Genomic DNA, 21941 nt, shown 5'->3' with positions numbered 1-21941 from the left:
TGATTTGTGTGGCAAGACTTTAAAATCTAGTCAAATGCCTAGTAACACTGTAAGAACAACTGAGCAGCTCAATATACTGTACTATAAAATGTTAAATATTAAACCTGACCAGTCTATTTTCCAATTTAATTTTAATATATGTTACCTCATCACATTTTGGTTATTCATAATTAAGAAATATGCATTTTTAATGTTTGAAAAAAATGTCTGAAGTGTTGAGTGTTTGCTCACGCCATTATCCTTGGTGAGGTCCCTGTCAGTATGCTGTGCTGTATTCTAGACCCTCAGCTCCACCTCTTCAGAAGCACATCATCTCTTGCTGTACAAAATATAAGAGAACTGTGTAATCGACGTCTCTCGTCTTTTTTGTTTAGTTCTCATATACAGTACTATGTACAGCAAGAGAGAAATACTTTACTTCTGGAAGGGTAATGATAAAGCTGTGAATAGCATCCCGAGAGTCATTTCACTCAAGGATATGTTGTGAGCAAATTGAATGTGATCATTCCAGGCTTCTGACAAGTTTTTTTACCGTAAGCATTAGCAATTGAGCTCTACAACATGATCAAGAAGCCAAACAGCACTGAATATTAGCAGCAGAAAGTGAATGGAGTGGTCAGTGTTGACATTTAAAGTATAGCATGAAAGGTTTGGATGTTATTTGTCCTTTAATGAAAGGATAAAAAGGAAGCTTCGGTATTTTCATTTTTGAGCACAGGTGTAATACAGGACTTCTTAACCTTGGGGCTGGGGCTGCACTTTACTGAAACAACCAGTGGCTTGTTTGGAACCGTTTGTTTCCTAAGCTGATGATCTCAAGCTCTCATGAAACCCAATAGTTCAAAGGCCACCTCATATGCGTTTAGAAACCGAAAATGGTTAAAGAGTTCAAAATTAATCCTTTTATTAGGGCTTATCATTGTGGTTGAATTATCTTAACCAGAAACCAGCAGGTGTGGTACAGTAGTCCATGGTACAAGGCATGGGAATCCCTCGTGTAGCACCCTTACTTTCCTGCTCTTATTTATACTTTTACTGAACTGCAATACACACATTTATTACTATTTTTCCTGTCACATAAGGTGCTGTAGCTTCTTTATTAAGGAAGCTTACTCTCGGTAAGCTCAAATGCAGAAACTGGAGAATTACTCCTTTATTTTAGAGTTGTTTCATTTTCTCAAGGGTTCACCCTCCAACCCAGACTCCAGAGCATTAACACTGCTCCATGTTGCCACCTAACCACACTCTAAACAGAAAAATTGGACTATGCACACACAAACTTTGAGAAACATAATCGCAAATTCCAATTGATTAAGTTTGAAGAAAGTTCAAGTTATTCAAGAAAAAAGTGTGCTTCCTGTATATTTGCTTGCTTACAGCATATTCTTCGTGCCATGTAGCATTAATTTATAGCTATCATTAACATTATCCTACTTATTATGCACTAATTAGTTAGAACATTAGGTCTATTATTAGTAGCCATTTAACAAACTTTGACACTGTGGTGCCATTAATAGCGATTTGCATTAAACCTAGGACATCCGTCTGCAACAGTGCTGATGAAATGAACACATAGCGAGACCTATTGGCCTTAGAACTTTACAATATGGTCATTCCTGAGCTACAGCACACATCCAGAGCTAATAACCCTGAAATGACACAGCAATTTTCCCGCTGTCCTTCAAAACTTCAAAGTGTTCACAACCCAAGCTTGTTTCAGAACCTAGCCAAATAAAATCACATTCCGCAAAACAAGTCCAATAGCAGCAATACCTTCGTTATGTATTGAAAATAAATATACACAAATAACCAATATATTTAAATATACCCAAATAACCAAATAAGATTTCACGTTAATGGGACAAAAATTGTATACAGAACCATATTTAAGTGAAGAAGCATTTGAACACATTAAAATTGCTTTCTCTATATTTTTCAACATTTTTTTTTTATAATTACATTGGGTTTCTAGTCTTTTATAAAGTACAATGGTAGCATCTAAGCTTCCTGCAATTCACAGTGTGCATGGGGATCAGTGATTATACATCCTGGCAGTGAAGGCAAGCTATCTTGGAAATAATGATGAAAACATGAACCCATTCTTCTCACAAGAAAATAGAGTTTGTTACCCTAAAAATGGATATTGAAATTTCTAAGCAAGAAAATCTTTAAGCAAGCAGAATTTAAAATAAAATAGGTATAATATAACTACCTTGCTTTAAATACAATTTAAATGCATTTTACTACTTGACACTATAAAAATGTCACAAACATAAAATACCTAAGGTTGGGTTTATACTTGTAATTATTGCTAGCAGTATTTTTTAATAAATGTGAGTAAAACACTGAGCAAGCCTATTTTGCAAAATTTATCATACAGAATGTCTGTATTATTTATTTTCACAGTGCAGATTATTTTAAAAGCCCTCTTTGTCAGTTTTATCGTTTTTTAAAGTGAACTGACAAAACGTTTACCAGCAATTCCAAAAGCCTTGCAGTACTGTATGTAAAAAATTAATGGCAGACGAGATCGTTTTGTATCATCAAACACTAAGTAAAGCAATGCTTTACATAAAACAGGCTGGATGACAAAGCTGAAAAACACCTTTAAGGAAAAGGTGTCATGTGTTTTTAATCCTGCAATTCTGTCGGGAAATCTAAATGGAAAAGACTGGCATTTATTGGCCTTTGTGTAGCTGCTTTAGATTTTCTGTTTTTGGTGCATTTTTCTCCCTCTTTGTCTTTTAGAACTACAATGTTTTCTATAAAGCATGCAACTGAAAAAGGTTTGGATGCCGTGTTGTTGCTGGAAGTTATCTCATTTTTGCATATTAATTGAAAAGCACATCCCTGTGGCGAAATAAAAATAAAATGTTTTGTGCCATGCACACACACATAAAGGTTAATTGAGTGGAATCTGTGTGTCAACAGGTGCTCACAACGGGTTGTTTCAGATTATTAAATGATCAAGCAGTGAATTCTAAAAAGAAACACGTTAAATCACCCAATGAGGTGCCAAAGTGAGTGTCGAAGTTATTGCCAAGCAGAAGTAAGTTTCCGGGAGCCTGAATAATATATTATCTCCAGCATGACGGAACAAGTTGGTCTGAAAGATGATTATTGTAGCCTGCTAATAGACTCATGGTAAATCTTGGTTTCATTTTTAGACAAAATGACAAATCTGACAGAGAAGAGTTCTGCTGAGGACACACTTCTTAGTTTGACACACATTTCTAGCAGTTTCAACTGGACTACAGTAAGTGTGTAGGTTTTACAAACATCTAAAACTTTTTTTTTAGTTTTTGTATGACTGCTAGGAAAACAAAATGGGGAAACATTTAGAATACAAGTGCTTTGAAGCATTTTCAGACATTGAACGTAATATATAATGTATAGTTGAAAGATATTATTGTAAAGGAACTAGTAATAGGTTTATTCCATGCTGAAAAAAAGAAAAAAGAGAACACAATGTTTCGGCCGTGGAGCCTTCTTCAGGTGTTCTCCTGAACTTGTTCTCCTGAACAAGTAATAGGAATAAACCTATTACTTGTTCCTTTGCAGCCTACACATGCTGACGCAGCTACCCACCTGATATTATTGTAATACTAAAATAATATACTGTACACATCTTTAACCAGTCAGTCTAATGCAGTATATTAACTAATACTAGGCAAGTATTGAACTAACAACGGATGTTTACTATGAGGTGCCGTTAAAGCCATTATTCAAACTTTACCTCTCATACACACACAAATTTCTCTCACACACACAAATCCATTTCTCCAATGCTACCACACTCTCCATTTTACCTCTCACATACACACAAAATGCTCTCACATTCACTAGTTTTACCTAGTTTTACCTCGCACATACACATAAAACACTCCTTCACAGTGTGAACATGAGAGACAAAACTAGTGAATGTGAGTGCATTTTATGTGTATGTGAGACGTAAAACTAATTAAGCTTTTTGTGCGTGAATGTGAGAGGAAAAAATGGAGAGTGAGGAACCATCTTACATGTGTAAGAGGTGAATTATGGCCCAATCTAGGCGGTCCGTCTAAATGGCACAATGTGATTGGCTGAGAAAATGTACCAACAGGCGTTCTCATTTTCTGCTATGCTTCAAGATGGAGGAAAGAAATCAAGCTCAACCGCAACAAGCACTAAGTCAAGCTGTAGCTTTTATTAATAACATCTTAGCCACACCAGAAGCAATAGCTACATTGTCATTGGCTACGGCGCCAGCTACAGTATGAGTGTTCTTCCATCAACGCAGCACAAAACCACCGAAGCCGTAAAACTAGTGAATGTGAGAGCGTTTTCTGTGTGTGTCAGAGATAAAACTAGTGAATGTGAGAGTGTTTTCTGTGTGTATTAGAGGTAAAACTAGTGAATGTGAGAGCATTTTCTGTGTGTGTCAGAGATAAAACTAGTGAATGTGAGAGCGTTTTCTGTGTATTAGAGGTAAAACTAGTGAATGTGAGAGCGTTTTCTGTGTGTATTAGAGGTAAAACTAGTGAATGTGAGAGCGTTTTCTGTGTGTATTAGAGGTTAAACTAGTGAATGTGAGAGCTTTTCTGTGTGTGTCAGAGATAAAACTAGTGAATGTGAGAGCGTTTTCTGTGTGTGTCAGAGATAAAACTAGTGAATGTGAGAGCGTTTTCTGTGTGTATTAGAGGTTAAACTAGTGAATTTGAGAGCGTTTTCTGTGTGTGTCAGAGATAAAACTAGTGAATGTGAGAGCATTTTCTGTGTGTATTAGAGGTTAAACTAGTGAATGTGAGAGCATTTTCTGTGTGTGTCAGAGATAAAACTAGTGAATGTGAGAGCGTTTTCTGTGTGTATTAGAGGTAAAACTAGTGAATGTGAGAGCGTTTTCTGTGTGTGTCAGAGATAAAACTAGTGAATGTGAGAGCGTTTTCTGTGTGTGTCAGAGATAAAACTAGTGAATGTGAGAGCGTTTTATGTGTGTGTCAGAGATAAAACTAGTGAATGTGAGAGCGTTTTCTGTGTGTATTAGAGGTTAAACTAGTGAATGTGAGAGCGTTTTCTGTGTGTGTCAGAGATAAAACTAGTGAATGTGAGAGCATTTTCTGTGTGTATTAGAGGTTAAACTAGTGAATGTGAGAGCGTTTTCTGTGTGTGTCAGAGATAAAACTAGTGAATGTGAGAGCGTTTTCTGTGTGGATTAGAGGTTAAACTAGTGAATGTGAGAGCGTTTTCTGTGTGTGTCAGAGATAAAACTAGTGAATGTGAGAGCGTTTTCTGTGTGTGTCAGAGGTAAAACTAGTGAATGTGAGAGCGTTTTCTGTGTGTCTCAGAAATAAAACTAGTGAATGTGAGAGCGTTTTCTGTGTGTGTCAGAGATAAAACTAGTGAATGTGAGAGCGTTTTCTGTGTGTGTCAGAGGTAAAACTAGTGAATGTGAGAGCATTTCTGTGTGTCTCAGAAATAAAACTAGTGAATGTGAGAGCGTTTTCTGTGTGTATCAGAGGTTAAACTAGTGAATGTGAGAGCGTTTTCTGTGTGTCTCAGAAATAAAACTAGTGAATGTGAGAGCGTTTTCTGTGTGTTTCAGAAATAAAACTAGTGAATGTGAGAGCGTTTTCTGTGTGTATTAGAGGTAAAACTAGTGAATGTGAGAGCGTTTTCTGTGTGTGTCAGAGATAAAACTAGTGAATGTGAGAGCGTTTTCTGTGTGTGTCAGAGATAAAACTAGTGAATGTGAGAGCGTTTTCTGTGTGTGTCAGAGATAAAACTAGTGAATGTGAGAGCGTTTTCTGTGTGTGTCAGAGATAAAACTAGTGAATGTGAGAGCGATTTCTGTGTGTGTCAGAGATAAAACTAGTGAATGTGAGAGTGTTTTCTGTGTGTATTAGAGGTAAAACTAGTGAATGTGAGAGCGTTTTCTGTGTGTGTCAGAGATAAAAATAGTGAATGTGAGAGCGTTTTCTGTGTGTGTCAGAGATAAAACTAGTGAATGTGAGAGCGTTTTCTGTGTGTGTCAGAGATAAAACTAGTGAATGTGAGAGCGTTTTCTGTGTGTATTAGAGGTTAAACTAGTGAATGTGAGAGCGTTTTCTGTGTGTGTCAGAGGTAAAACTAGTGAATGTGAGAGCATTTCTATGTGTCTCAGAAATAAAACTAGTGAATGTGAGAGTGTTTTCTGTGTGTATTAGAGGTTAAACTAGTGAATGTGAGAGTGTTTTCTGTGTATGTGAGAGGTAAAATTGAGAGTGTGAGAGCATTTTGTGTGTATGTAAGAGCAATCGGTGTGTGTATGAGAGGTAAACTTTGAATGATGGCCTAAATGGCACCTCATCATTTACTATGTTTTATATGTTTTAAAAAAACAAGAAAATGTAGGACTCATTTCATTTTTTAAAATCGTATTTTAGCAATTGGAAGAGAAATCTCACCTTTCAGTACCATATATAAACAACATCACATTTTTCTAAAATAGTTAAACCTAAATTTATTGTATTATGAACCAGACTTGTTTATCAGTGACCTAAATTAAGGTGACTATAAGGTCATATACGTACAGTAGTATGCTGTTGCTAGAAACAGCAAGAAACTTTACAACACAATGCCTGTCCAGTAAATTAAATGTTTCTGCTCTGGAAATAACAAACAACAGTCATATATAAAACTAATACACGAAGTAGCACAAATACAGTAGCTCTTCCAATCTACATTAATATGCTCAATTTGTTGCCTTCAGGATTAAGTACATTATCCACAACTCATCAAGAAACAAAAACATTTTGCTACAGCTCGCCACGGAGAACTGTGACGAATGCCCTGGAGCATGCAGGCCGACACTATTCATTTTGATTTGTAAACTAGGCAACTGACAGAATGTTAAATTTCATAGTGCGATGCATGACAGACTCCAGATTCAATCAGCAGTGGCAGAAACAGCAAGGCTAACTCATGTAGAGAAACTGGTAAAGAATACACAAAACATGGAAATTAGGATATGTTGCATTTTATGATCATTATACGGTCCAGTAAAAGATAATACTGTACATGGATTCAGTGACCATTTTACTCTGGTCTTCACTTTGGGTTTATCTGCTCTCCAGAGGTTAAGAAGCTACATTTTACCCATTTTTGCATGTCTTATTCAATTGATTCAGTGCTTACAATTTTCTTCAGTTAAGTTCATTTATCATTATTTTATAAAGTGACCACAGGAATGACAAATGTCACTAAGATCTCCTGTAAATTAAAGTGACAATGCCATCTTATTTTCCACATCATATGTGTTTTTATCGTACTGTAAGTCAGTTTGCAATCAACTTCTTTTTTTTACCATGTGCTTTATAAGGGCAACCCTGGGAAATATCTTCAAGACACACAGCATTGGATCAAGTTCCTAAATCCTTTACTTTAATAGTTCGATCCAGAGAGTGAGCAGGCTTGGACAACACTCTGTGATAAATGGTTTCATTTTGCCTTCAGTGTCACAGAGCATGCTGTCTTGATGGAAATGCATCTTAACTTCTCAGAACTGTGAACTCAGTGTAATTTTTTTAACAATCCTGCATGTCCAGATAACACTTGGGATCCAGCTATATCTTCAGACAAGGCCTGTGACAAGGGTAGTATGCACACTTTAATTCCCTTCCCTAGACAGAACTGTGAATGAAAGGCGACATTTGTAATGTGACTGAATTTTGAATTTCTTTATTGATTAGGAATTGTTTCTGTCATTGAGTGCACAGTGTACAAGAAAGGTTATTCCAAACACTGGCTCTAAAATCCCAATCATACAATTATCACCTTTTTTTCTTGATTCTGAAAACTCAAATCATACAAATCATAAACATTTCAGAATAAGAGTATTTATTTCTTCCAGCTGGGCACATAAAATGTTTGACGTATGCTGTGTTTTTTTTTTCCTTACAAAGAATTCTTTTTTCAATGGACCTCATGGATGAATTAATTTTTGCCAGTGGTGATGAATATGTTTCTTATACCAATCAGGGAGTGCCGCAGAAGCATTCACAGTTCCTGTCTACAAGCAGATAATCAGGAGGTCAAAGCACTTTATCATAGATAATTAATCAGACTCAAATGAGTTATTTAATGTGATGTGTTAGAAGTGTCTAGTCGAATCCAATTAGAATTGTGTTTTACATTCTAGTTTTTGCCGTCTCCTAAATGTGAGAAAATTGTAGATAGGCTGTTTTGTATGTGAGTTTTTTATTATTGTGATGTTTCAGACTGAGTATTTACCTCAAAGTTACCTTTTACTAGTTCTCTTTTGGAGAGTCCCTATTGTACATACACGTGATTCATGCGTGGATAAATATCTATAACTTTCATTACACACTGAAAAGGTATACGAGAATGGTTTTTATCTTCTGAAAGGCCATCACAGTTCAAGAATAATTGCGATTTTGCAACTGGTGTGAATGTGTCTGTGTTTGTGTCTGTATCTGCCCTGCGATGGACTGCCGTGGCACACGTGGCATGCTGGGATAGGCTCTGCTCTCCTGCAAGCCTGTATTGCGTAAAGTGTTTAGGAAACGGATGGATGATTAAGTCAACAAAATCCCAAAAGAGAAGCAACATATTAAGATGAATGTTTGATTTATGCCGTTCTTTTAAAACCCCCCCTAAGAAATAATTAGAAAATAAAAGCACATAAATAAGAGAGAATGGCAAGTAGGGTATTAAAAAGCAACCACAAAGCCTGCAGCAAACCTGCCTGATTATGTCTTTCTTTCGGAAACCTCTTCTTTCCTCCTTCACAAATGTATGATGGGGAGGTGGGCTCAAAAGTTGATTTTATCTGGGCAGCACTATACAGATTAAAGTTAAATATATCCACCTCCCTTAACACTCCTTTATGAATATAAAGGATAGATGAGTGGAAATCCATCTATAGAAAGTACAGTTGAAAGCAATCATGTGTTAAAGTCCTCTTTTGTCTGCCTGTGGTAGGAAATAGGAACATACATTATTGATCAGAAGCTCAATTTGTGTGAAAAGGTCACCCACAATGGACTATTGATTAAAAATGTGTTTTTTAACTTGACATTAAGTACATATTTCTTGATCTTGAGAGCACTCTTTTTTCTTTTCTTCTTCTAAAGTAATGTTAGGAGAAGAAAGGAATTTTAAATGACTGATTTGGGCTATAAACAATGACTACACAGCAAATGTTTGGCTCACATACATCAGTATATATCCATCCATCCTCTTTCTAACCACTTTATCCAACTCACTCAGGAGCAACAGTCATATACTGTATATGAAAGTGTAAATCTTAGAAGTGAAAGAAACTGTAGTTACAATTAAAGACATTGGTCATTTTAATAGTACATGAATTATAATATTCTCTGCAGAGGTTATAGTTTTCCCAAAACTGAACAGCAGAAGTGTATTTCACTGTCACTGTACAGTACGTTGCATCATTTCATCATAATTCATTAACCCCTCAAGTGATTAAACCCCTTTTGATTTGCAGATCTTAAAATGGACAATTTGAATGTATTTTTCCACAAGACATGCCTTGAATCCAGCTTAATATTATCATAAAGCATAACACACAAATCATTCTTAATTGGTTTTTCATCAATGAAGTATAGAAATTCATTGAATCCAATGTAGGGCATTCAGTTTCTTCCAAGAGCATGTTAGGAATCCATTGACATTTCGTCCATTATAATAGAACAGCAAGCTGACAAAAAAATATTTTATCAAGGCAAATATTTTGCTGTAAAAGCATCATTTAGAAATATATTTACAGTAAGTCAGACAAAGTCTTATTAAGACTTTAAAGAGTTAATAAGATCATGAAACATGTTGATAATTAAAAGTGAAATTAGATTTATATATTATAACACTGCATTAATATACTGTACAGAAACTGTAAACTGTAAAGTTTCAGCTTTATTTGTAAGCACTGAATGGAATAGGTGTCATTTAATAACCGTCAAGATGAAATATAAAAAGAACCACACAATACTTACAAAAATCTCATTTAATAAAATGTAATTAATTGTGTGTACTGTATGTACTTACAGAATGTAATTAATTTGCTTCAGGTCTAATGTACAGTAAGTGCATCACTGGCTATTCTTTGAGCTCTTACAATGAATTAATTCCATCAAGACAAACAAGCTAAAGAAAGCTGTTCAAAGTATTATATGTTATTCAGGAACAATTTATGGTTTGGAGAATTTCATGAAAAGACTTTGTGTGGTTTAGCTACTGAAATATTAGCCTTTTTCTGAAATGAATGGAAGGTCAAGAAAATATTTCAAAAGGCCTGCAGACTAATATGGATTGTTTAGATGTTTTTAATACATCCTGGAATAAAAGGCATTTTGCTTGCTAGCCCTTGCAACCTGACATTTCATTCAAAGCTACAAGACCCATTTGTTAAAAGCTAGAATAGTGATAGGAATAAGGTTGACCTAATAAAATAAGAGGTAACAGGTTTTGCTCCTGCATGATTAAGACATGATTAAGACTGAGATACCTTGGAACAACTTAATATTGGCTACTGTTTTGTGTTTTTAGTATTACATCCCTCTTGTTGTTCACCATTCTGGTTGCATTTTGTGTGAAACATGTTTCGATCAACAGGATCGACATACTGTATTATTAAGCAGCATTACAGTTAAATGAAAACCAATGGAATTGCATTCCCCATTTGGCTGACACATTTTGAGAATGAGATCACCATCAGGATGTCATCTTAATTGAGGAACATGCTCTCCTTCTTTACCTTTGATTTCTAGCAGGCTGTTTACACGTAGAGCATGAAGGATGACAAGTGTTTGACGTACAGTCTTGAAAACTGTTGTTATTTGGGAACCTTCTACTCCCTCAATAGAAACTGACGTAATGCTTTGGGTTGCAGTTAGCGCATCCTATAGAAAATGCACCCTTCCATTGGAAAAACATTGTGGTTTTTCTAGTCAGTTAGACTTTGTACTGTAAATGTGACCTGGAATACCTCCAGAATTGGGACTGTATTCACATATTTTCAGCTTTCACCTTTCACAACAGAAGGCATTACAAGTTTAAAGGAATGTTAGAAGAGTGCTTGTGCTAAACTCTTCATCTATCCAACACCTTTCCAGCTCTTTTCGGTACTTTGGTTAAATCTTATGAAACAGAGGGACAAAGGTACTGGAGGCTATTTGGTGTTAAAGCTGAGAACATATCAGCCTGACTGTACCTCAGTAAGTAAGCAGATTAGCTGCTTGGTTGCAATGGAGAGGAACATGAACAAGTGTAGTTATCAACTCAACAAGGAGCTAGGCTTTCGTTTTGGTCGTATTTTCCTTGCTGTAAATAAAAGAGCACTAAGCTCATACTGTACCTTATGGCTACATGTTATGTGGGCCCTTAGTGTGTATTTTGAAAGTATCATTATAACACAGGCATCCAGAGTGTCACTAATGCTACTAGATATCTTTGGGTTAATTCCCTGCTCACCTCTTAGTGACCTACAGGTACAGTATGTGTCTTACTGCCCTAACCGTCTACAGAACCGTGAAATTATCAGTGCTGGGGACATTGCCAAGGCTGTCTGGGTTAATCCTGTCGATTGCCTTTTCTGGAGCTCTTTTGCTTCTACTGCAAATGGAAGACCCTTCCATTTGGCTGGTTAAGGAATGTTGATACACTTAGAAACATCCCCATTAACTTAAAAAAATAAATGATTGCTTCATTCATTCAAAATTCAAGTATTTTGAGTCAATTCCAGTTATCATTAAACAAAACTGGCCAGAAAAACAGTGAATACAATAATCCAGAACCTGTCTCTTCGTTGGCTCACCCCTATTTATGTGCCACAAAGAACTATCCACATTTACTTCAACTTCTAAGAGCATTTAGGATATCTAACACGGATATGAGATCAACTTGCAAGTTTTTAGATAGACGGTGTAAAGAAATATGCATTATTTCTGAGATCTCCAAAAACATATCAAGGTATAAAAATAAAAATAATCCTTGTGTATCTTGGTCAATTGTTCCCATTATCAGCTGAGTATGGAGAAATCAATAATGCAGTTGAATATAGTTGCTGAACATCTAGAATCTTCTTAATCCATTCTTCATTTCTATTTTTCATTACCTTTAATAATTACTTTATACTGTGCTGTTTGGAATTCAAGGCTTTGTTGTCTTTTCTGACAAGTGAAAAGATGTTCAAGGACCTTTGCTGTTTTTATTTTTCTGCAATCTGGCAATGAAGTGTCATTCCGTAGTTCATTTCACAAAGTAACCCGGATTACATACGGAGGTCAAGTTTATTTGTTTAATAATTAGATGTCAATTAAAATGTATAATAAGCAACAAAACTGAATAAAGACTTTGTAGCAAAACAGTCCGTCGCTGCATGTGAAATCAAAGTATCACGCAGAAAACCAACATGCTGCATGATCGGACATGTGTTGCACTGTATATTAATATGAATCAAAAGAAATTAGGTGAGAAAATACATACTTCATTGTCCCTAGAAATATAAAAAAAAAAGATTATCATCTTTACAAACCAAAACTCCAAAACAAAATGGTACATTTTTTCGCAGATACTACCTGTCCAATTATCATCTATACGGCAGAGAATTTTTCATATGCCATAATATGCTGCGACAGTTTGCTGGTTGTAACTGATATTTTGGGCACTGCTTTTGACATGGGAAACCTCACAGCACAGAAAATTTGTTATACAGTATTTACAACACAAAACGAGACTGAGAAACTCATCTGGAAGAAAGTGGATAAATTAGTTGATAAGAATTATGTAAAACAGATTCATTAACACTGTGTGGGCAATTACACTTGGAAAATTACTTCAACATCTAATACATGCTGCACAGAAACAGCAGTCGAAGAGGCAGTGAACATGGTGTTTAAGTACAGAACATTCCCAATTACAAAACTCACTCTATTAATTGGTTCCAAACATTGACTAAGAAGAAAATCATAGTTATGAGCTGTTACTAAAAGAAAAATTGCACTAGCAATTATATAGACTTTGGTTTCATATCTGTTCATTATGCAGAACAGTGCCCTTCATTTAGCACAGATATAATATTAAGCCTCTGGCACAGATGTAATATTAGATCTTTGGTGTGTGTATATATGGATATTATACATGCAATTTCAGCAATTAAAAATCCCTATGGATCTCTGAGCAGTGAGGTGTGATATTTTTTAAAGGTAAAAATGCTATGTAGTTCTTAGTTGGTCTCCAATTCGTTTTCAAAAATGAGTGAATTCACAACAGATGGTTCACTTGATCTTAGCCAAAAGGCTGAGAAGAGGCACTGGACTGATGCACATCACATCTCACAGTACCATAAAATGTGAGATCTGAAACACATCAAATGTTACTAGGATTACCGATTGTCTTTGCAAAGTACTCACAGATTTTAGGGTTCTTCAGGGAAGGCCATCAGTGTAAAATAACCAAAATTACAATTGCATGTGATTATTTTGATCCGATTGATGTTGTCAGGCTATGAATTCCCAGTAAGAAAAGAGTCGATATTTTATCTGAAATCGTCAACATCTGCCATGTGCATTCTGGGAAAACAAATTAGTGTCGGGAAGCTTGAATTTATTATCAAAAACTTGATCGTGGTGCACCAAATACATTGTAAAGTGACACTTCAATAATCCTCACACTGTTGATATTGTTCTTTTTCATTTACTGTATTTATGTAACCCTGCCACAGAGAAGCTTGGTATTTGTACACATTTCAGTTACTGTATACTCTAATGAATTCAATAACACAACCTATCCACCCTGAACTGTGAGGAAAAGGCCAATTACAAAAATACACTGCCTATGATCCCAGGGGAATATATGTGAGCATCACTTAAGTAAACAATGCAGGTACAGTACTTAAAGCTGTGAGAATGTTAATTGCAATAAGGTATATACTGTACAGTAACAAAAGGATTCTGCTGTGATTGAGAAGAATATAGAGGCAGTGCATGTAGTGTACACCTACACACAACACTAGCAATGGCAAAATGTCATATTGTGTGACTGGGTATTCTATTTATTCTAAGCATTTGATTCCTCTTTATTCTTCAAAATATCTTCAAAATAAAATGTAGAAAATGCATATTCCAGTTTGGGATCCATAACAGATATTTAGCTCTATTCACTAGTACAAATAACTAATTGACATGTCTAATGAGCATCTCAAATCTAAACTTTCAGCCTTGCTGAAATATTTTAAATCATTTTAAGACAAAGCCGCATGGATATCCAGTGTATCTGCAGGTTTTGCTTCCAGCTCAGCTTTTAATGATCTAAACGACCAAGATGAGCACATTCATGGCTTTATTGGAATTTGGTTTTAATCTGGTTTAAGGTGTCCTGAAAGTGTTACTTCTATGTTATATTTTGAACATGTCTCCCAAGAAGATTTTGTGATCTCAGGTATGTTTGAAAATATGTGAGGACTGCATTGTGATAGCTCATAATCAATTCAGATGTCTTAAAATAAATAGATTTCCAAGTCTGTACAGATCTTAAAACTATTCTTGAGATATGCTGAAATGAAACTGTGATACATCCACCCATTTTCTAAATTCCTTATCAGATTCAGGGTCAGGGGGAGCCAGTGACTGTCCCAGCAAGCAACAGGCACAAAGCAGGATACACTGCGGACAGTCTATTTCAGGGCACATACTGTACACAGACACACACACACTCACATCAAGGCAAATGTTCCCAGAAGCCAATTAACCTACGAGTATGTCTTTTGACTGTGAAAGGAAACGTGAGCACCTAGAGGAAAGCAACACGAACACAGGGACAGCGCACACAGATAGCACCCCAGGTCCAGTACTTAACACAGGGCCCCAGTGCTGTGAAGCGGCAAGGCATTGGGAATATTTAATAATATTCTAAAAGTGCAGCTGAAGGCGCCCTCATGTTGGGGTGGAGATACTGGGGAAAGAAGGAAAAACACTGCACCCCCTGTTAAAAGAAGCATTCACCTTGTTACAGTACATGCAGCATTCCTCTTTGTACATTGTATTCTGCTATTAAATCCAATAAATAAAGATTTATTTTTTGTTGACTGTTGAAGGAGAAAAAAACATCCAAAATGCTTTACGTTAAAAACATAATAAATTAATTTAGAAAACAATTACAATAAAAGCAACAATAAATACAGGAGGCATTTTGGAAAACCCATCTTAGTCCATTAGCCTAATCGCTACTTAAAAGATATGAATATATTGCTTCCTTGCAACTGAAAGCCTTTCTGAGAAACCCTCATAAAAGAGCCTGTTTGAGCAACCCTCAGTTGTACTGATGACTCATGAGCAACCCCAACCCCTCTTCAGGAAAATAAAAAACCCGAACGCATTTCTTTACATTGGTCACACATGGAGTGGCACAGAAATGAAAATAGCTGTCCTAGATCTTTTGCACTGTTTCTAAACAGTGTCTGTGTGATAAATTGTCCAGTCTCCAGATTTATGCACTAATTGCAGAATGTCTCTAAGGGTGTGGATTTATATAGTGACTGTTACATCATTTAACCTTAGAGAGTATGATCTGTGCCTGTGTGCTTCCACGGAAGAAGAATGCATACAGTAAGTCAAATGCCTGCTGCAAAAATAAGGCAAGCAAAATATGCAGTACATTGTATGAAATCTCATTTTATTAGATTTAATGATGATGATGATGATAAGGGTGATTATTAGTACTATTGTTGTTGTTGTTGTTGTTGTTGTTGTTGTTGTTGTTGTTATTAAATGGACAGAGGTGTTCCACAAGCAGTAGGTTTGAGATGCTTGTACCAACATCTATCAAATAAACTCTCTGTGTTCTCCCTGTGTTCATGTGGGTTTCCTCCAGGTGCTCTGGCTTCCTCCCACAGCCCAAACACATGCTGGTAAGTTAATGAGCTCCAGTAAAAAGTGGTGCTTGTGAGAGCGTACAGTATGCATGTCTGTGCCTGTGTGTGCCCTGAGACAGACTGGCATCCTGTCCGGGGCGTACAGTATCTCACTCTGTGCCCATTGCTTGCTGAGTTAGGTCACAGCTATCCCCATGACCCTGTTTTAGATAAAGTGGTTTCTAAAGTGAAAGGATAGATGTTCATTATTTGTTCCACCAGCTGTTAAGTTTCCAAACCACAGAATGATCCTACCAAGCTGACACAGGCTTAACTCACATTTTCTTTTCAGAAAGCTGAAACATCTTCATGCTCACTTCCAGGTTGTCTGGATAATATTTCAGTAATGTATCAAATAATTCATTTCACCAATTCAGAGCTTTATTTCAAATTCCAAAGGTTCGGATTACTTTTCTTAGGGGATGATCCAATACACCTCTATCAAATGAGAACAAGCCACCTCTACCCGTTTTTATGGTACCACTCAGACTTCTTGGCACTAGAAACCCACTTAAACAACCATAAAACACCCAGACTTGGAAGCATTATGACATTGTCTTTTTAATTGCGAACTTGAAAACAGAATGTTACCTGTCTGTTGAATTGAAGCAATATTTATTTTTTGGAAGCACTGTCCAGTCTAGATATTTAATATAACAATACAGCTTGTGAGTTATACTACAGTATGTTAGGTGTTCTCCCATTGCGTTTTTTTTCAATTGGACTAAAGGTTTACAGTAACAAACTGAAAAGGAAAGCTGTTCTTAATAAATGACAGTCACTGATTTCTTCTTGATACAAATTCTTTTGTACATTGTTTTTTCATATCCTTGCCTTGAAACAACTGAACATTATTTTACAGGTAAAGAAAACACAAAAGAAACCAAACACTTCAAAACAGCTCTTTTCTTCTGATACCATCAATCCAAGAACGAAGGAAGTATTATTAACTGTACTTTGTTTTCTCACAAAGTGTTGTTGAACAATAAAAAAAACATATAGAAAAAGTTGATGACTCGCTGTTTTTAAGTTGAATAATGTCCGTTCACCAGATAGATACTTTTTCAGGTACCTTTAAAAACAAAATACTAAGAATATGATAAATATCCATGTAACTCAACAGACAGAAAGCTAAATTAATACAAAAAATAAAACTGAAATAAAATAATATAAATTTAAAACTGGCATAATAAAAAGAACCTACAGTAAAATAAACAGAATAGTGCAATTGCTGTTTTACCGAAGGTTTGACGTCTCCCAAAATAGGTTTAATTGTCTCTCAACTTCAATTTCTATTGATCCACTTGTAAACAAAGAAGCAAAATCGATGAAGAGAACTGTTGGCAAGACCTTAATACACACTTCTGGCTGTCTAGGGAATATATGTCACCAGAAAACCAGAGCATTTACCAGGTATAAAATACAGTCTAGGACAATGCCACTTCAGAAAAAGTCCCAGGTGTTTGACTGTATTTTTAAATTATAGAAAGTGGACTGTGTTGTTTCCTACTTCCAGATGATAGCAAAGGTCACTGGAAACAATGATGAATTCTGTCTCTTCTTCTTGTGGTGCTTGAATTCACACTGTTATGTTGCATCTTAGAATCCCATTCAGGTAATTTATTTCATAATGATGGGATTCATCACAGCTTCAACGTCTGTAGCTTTGTTGTGATACACTGCATTTTCATTTTATTCACAAGCCATTAAAGACAGACTATCTGATGATGAAAAGATGTTAAAGTCCACTGTCACTGTTAGTCTTATTTATTTTCTATACTGAAATCGTGAGACAGATAATTATTCGAAATAGATTGTAGAGAACATTTGGCCATGTCTCCAGCTACAGATCGAGCCATTCAAAAAGCGTAAAGTACGCTGTGTCAAAACGCTTTATACCGCAGGCAAATTGAAATATGATAATAGTGTCCGGAAGCACCTTGCAAAACCGCCAGGTGGAGCTAATAAAGCTTAACGTCTCATATACAGCATTTGAGCTGTCGTCAGAAAACGTCCGTTTCGAATCCTGGTCACTGCTGAGGGACAATCTTTTTCCACTTAAGAATTTAAGTTGTAACTTTTAGACTTTTAATAAATTTATTAAATTTTAATAAATTTAAAAAACTAAATTAAAAATTAAACAGCACGTTAATCATAAAACATTCAAATATATTTTAGAAAAGCAAGATTGTTCACTTGGACAAAAGTACACAATCTTCCACCTTCATCGTAAATATTTTAATTATGCATAACTACTGTATTATGGATGTACATTATGGATGTACATATGTATTGCAAAATAAACTTATTTCAACTAATCTTTTTACAATACAAAAGAGTCTGACCAGACGTAAAATATCCCATTGAAAGTCATTACAGTAATCCAGTTTTCATTTTAAAATGCTTTTGGACCTTGCATGTTTCAATTGCTAGCATCATTTCATGACAGGAACATGAATAGAATCGGCAAATCATGCAATACTGGATATAAATGAACATCTTAAAGGGAATTACAAGATGTTTATTGAAAGCGAAACAGAACTCATTTTGGAGGATTTATATCCAGGCTATACAGAGATTATGATAGTTAAATCTTAAAATTATCATGCTTAATCTCTCATAAATACAGGATAACAAGATAAGAGAGTCTAATCCCCTTGCAATCTTGAAGTTGTAAATACCTTTTAATGGCTGGCATGATTAAAGCAATCCCATGCCACTGGTCTGACATTTGAAAGATGTTTTGGGAACAAAATGCAACTGTATGTGCAGGAATACAGGTGTTTCGTTTGGAAATTTCAAAAGGGGGTCAATGATTCACACTACTTTCCTCTACAGCTCTATGCCAGGAATGACAAGCAGGTTTCTGCAAGAGGACCAATGAAGTCACCAATAAAGTATACAAACGTGATGCATGTTAATGTGTGCAGAATCCAAAGATTACTACCTTTACTCAAGCATTCCAATACTGTGTTTCCATACTGAATCTCCATATAGTATAATAAAAACCAATTACTAAATATGTCACCTGACACCTGAAGGACACCTGAAGAAGGCTCCATGGCCGAAATGTTGCATTTTCTTTCAGCATGGAATAAACTTATTACTTGTTCCTTTGCAGCCTATTGACCATGCTAAATAAATAACAGACATCTTAAGCAATACTTATTTTTTTGAGAAATATAAAATCTGCACAACTGAATTCACCCACATTAATAAAAAAAACTGCACAAAAATAAAATGCTAATGGCCCTATCTATCTTTTTATCACAGACTTACAGTATGTGGTACAGTAGTTTAAGGGATTTCTGTGCATAAATGTGCCAATTAATTGGTGTTCAAAACAAGGTGACAACATGAAATGGTGTTACATTTGTAACTCTAAATAGGAGGGGGATTATTTAACTTTAATAAAATCAGAATAGCCTATTTACATGGCATGGAACTTATATTCAAAATGCAGGGTTTTACTGTTTGTTTGATTGCATGCAGTGTATTCCAGATATCAGAGAAGACTGATGATAAAACCATTGACCTCACTTTTTTATCGTAATCCCTATACTGTAGATGTTACATTAATATATATATATAATTTTGCTTGAACTAGCAAGGGAAATGTTTGAACAAAAAGACAATTGCTTCAGAGATAATGCTACGAAGGGATTAAAATAAACAGCTGAATGACGTATTTTATAATCTTAGGCCATAAAGTAGGACCTATTCTACACATTTAATAAGAAAAAGGTCATTGCACTCATGATGATCCCAAATGCATCATTAATTGTGAAGAGAGAAAGATTTTTTTTCCAATTGTTATTTCAACACCCAGCTGTATAGCTAATTATCATGCAGATTTATGCTCTGTTATGCATAGCGGGCACTGTTAATTGCGCTGAAACAACAACACATTTAATTACAGTATGCATGCTGTAAGCATAAAATCAGATGAAAGAAATTAGTTATGAGATAAAATTTCTGACCTGTTTTATTGGAACAATTTGATATTACAATCAAAAGTATAAAGACACATTGAAAAACAAGTGTTGGTTTACTGTAGTATACTTAAGGCATGCTATTTTGGTTTCATTGAACAATAAGTTTTATTTTTGCAGTGTAAAAAACATTTTCCTAATACTTAACCGCCTGCTGTTCTCAGCCTCCTCTTACAGCCACTATGTGCAAGCCAGCAAATTGTTTTTAATAATAATAGTCTTAACTGTGCAAATAAAATCAATAAGGTGTATTCATTGATAACATCAGTTCTAATCTGTACTAATTGCAGCATTGTTCAGTGTGTGATACTATTAAACCTGTTCAAAAGGCAGTACTCAAAGCAGAGCCAACTGTGAAAGTCTGCACTAGTCATGTTTTGACAGTATAATGTTGGACAGAAGATCAATACTCCTCCCTTGGCAATTTTAAAAAAATCTGACAACAGGTGTATTATCTTTATTACATTCACTGAATATTATGCATCAACAGCTGCAGGAGTCCTTTACAAAAGCAGACTCAGCTGGAGGTACAAACACTATTATTTAAATCATGAGCCCATGAAGCCTTTTTCCTAAAGATGAACTGATCACATTGTTCAAGCTGATCTATGGACCACAATATACCGTAGTTGCATCTCTGCAATATATTTAGATGAACAGTAAAAGATGAATATTGTTTTCCTCGCTTGACTTAACAGCATTTTTAAGAAGTTTGCCTTAAGGCACACTCGATGTCTTGGGGATATTCAATCACGTAACACTGTATTGTATTATTCACTGTTTATCCCCTGCTTTGCAAGGTTTTTAAATAGGTCGGAAAGAACACAAACATCAGCCATACAGGCACCATGCTGAAATTACTGCAAATACAGCACATAACATTTTTATTGGAAAGCACGGCACTTAGATGATTACTTAGATGATTTTCCATTTATTCTGCTTTAGGTATGGCTTTAAGGCAAGATCTTTCAATAGCATGTTTTTAAGATAAGAAAAGGCTAAGGATAGTTGTTGTACTGAAACCTGTCCTTCTGTACTGTACTTGACTTCACACAGGCCCGTTAAACGGACTTAGCAGTCAGTCTTAGCTCTACATTCACACAGCTCGCTAATCACTTTCCCTATCATGCTTCTGAGAAGCCTATTTCACGAGTCCGCAAAACGTAGCCTGGCTTGAGCCTGCATGTGAGTTTGAACCAGAGATTCACCACTGCTTCATTCTTCCTTAGCTCATGGCATGTTAACTCACAAGCATGTCCTTTCAGGAAGTGCTTGGGAGATGGGGTTGATGCTCTTTATACAGTCATTACTGAGGAGAGGGAGGTAAAAAGCCCTGTCTGACATCACATTGCACTTCAGCTCTCTGGTAGCACAAACACTGTATTTTAGGGCTCAGTGTCAGTGAAACGTCATTTGGGGGCTCCCTGTTAGCAGACCAATGAAACTTAAAATAGAAAATCATCACCGAAGTTCATGTGCCCTAAAAATAACCAATCACGTGGAAATAGTGGAATGTGACTAAAGATCAAAGACGACTGCCTTGCAGGTGATGGGGAACTCACCTGTTTTACATCATACGCAAGAAGAACGAACCTCAAGTCTGGGGACACTGAATATTTTGCAGCTTTGAAAGTGACCTAAAAGAATGAAAAAAACAACCATCAGGAACATGCACCCTTTCAAAAAATGAATCAGCAATATTACTAAATGTAATTCAAAAGCATATTTTGCCGCTTTCATGATCTTTACTGTTCCACTGCTTTCTGTTGCATGTACTGTAGGTGGAGGCGTGGTAAACTTCAGAAGTGTGTTGCATGTGTCAACAGTATACAATCACACACAGGACCTCACTTATACTGAGGTTTATATACGAGCAGATGCATGTAAACACATACAATCATAACATAATTAACATAACATAACACACAGATAAGATTAGTTTAATTGGAAACCTGAATATAAACCTTTTTATGCATAATATTTCCATTTTCCTGCAATGTGAAGAAGTGAGGTCAGGATTCAGCACAATGGGTCTCTGTCTGTCA

The 21941-nt window shown here is 35.8% G+C and overlaps 1 protein-coding gene across 2 annotated transcripts in view; it reads right to left on the bottom strand.

Moving 5' to 3' along the window:
* The window catches only part of LOC102691350 (inactive dipeptidyl peptidase 10), a 214304-nt gene that overhangs the window by 31903 nt on the left and 160460 nt on the right, over positions 1-21941 (bottom strand). For both annotated transcript variants that reach the window (XM_006636260.3, XM_015358664.2), the window contains exon 5: positions 21459-21533. In XM_006636260.3, the coding sequence (XP_006636323.2) occupies positions 21459-21533 (75 nt within the window). The remainder of the gene's footprint in view (positions 1-21458; positions 21534-21941) is intronic.

Source organism: Lepisosteus oculatus, chromosome 12 (assembly GCF_040954835.1).
Source record: "Lepisosteus oculatus isolate fLepOcu1 chromosome 12, fLepOcu1.hap2, whole genome shotgun sequence".
NCBI lineage: Eukaryota > Metazoa > Chordata > Actinopteri > Semionotiformes > Lepisosteidae > Lepisosteus > Lepisosteus oculatus.
Note: the sequence above shows the minus strand (reverse complement) of the source record. Positions and strands in the feature narration are given on the sequence as shown.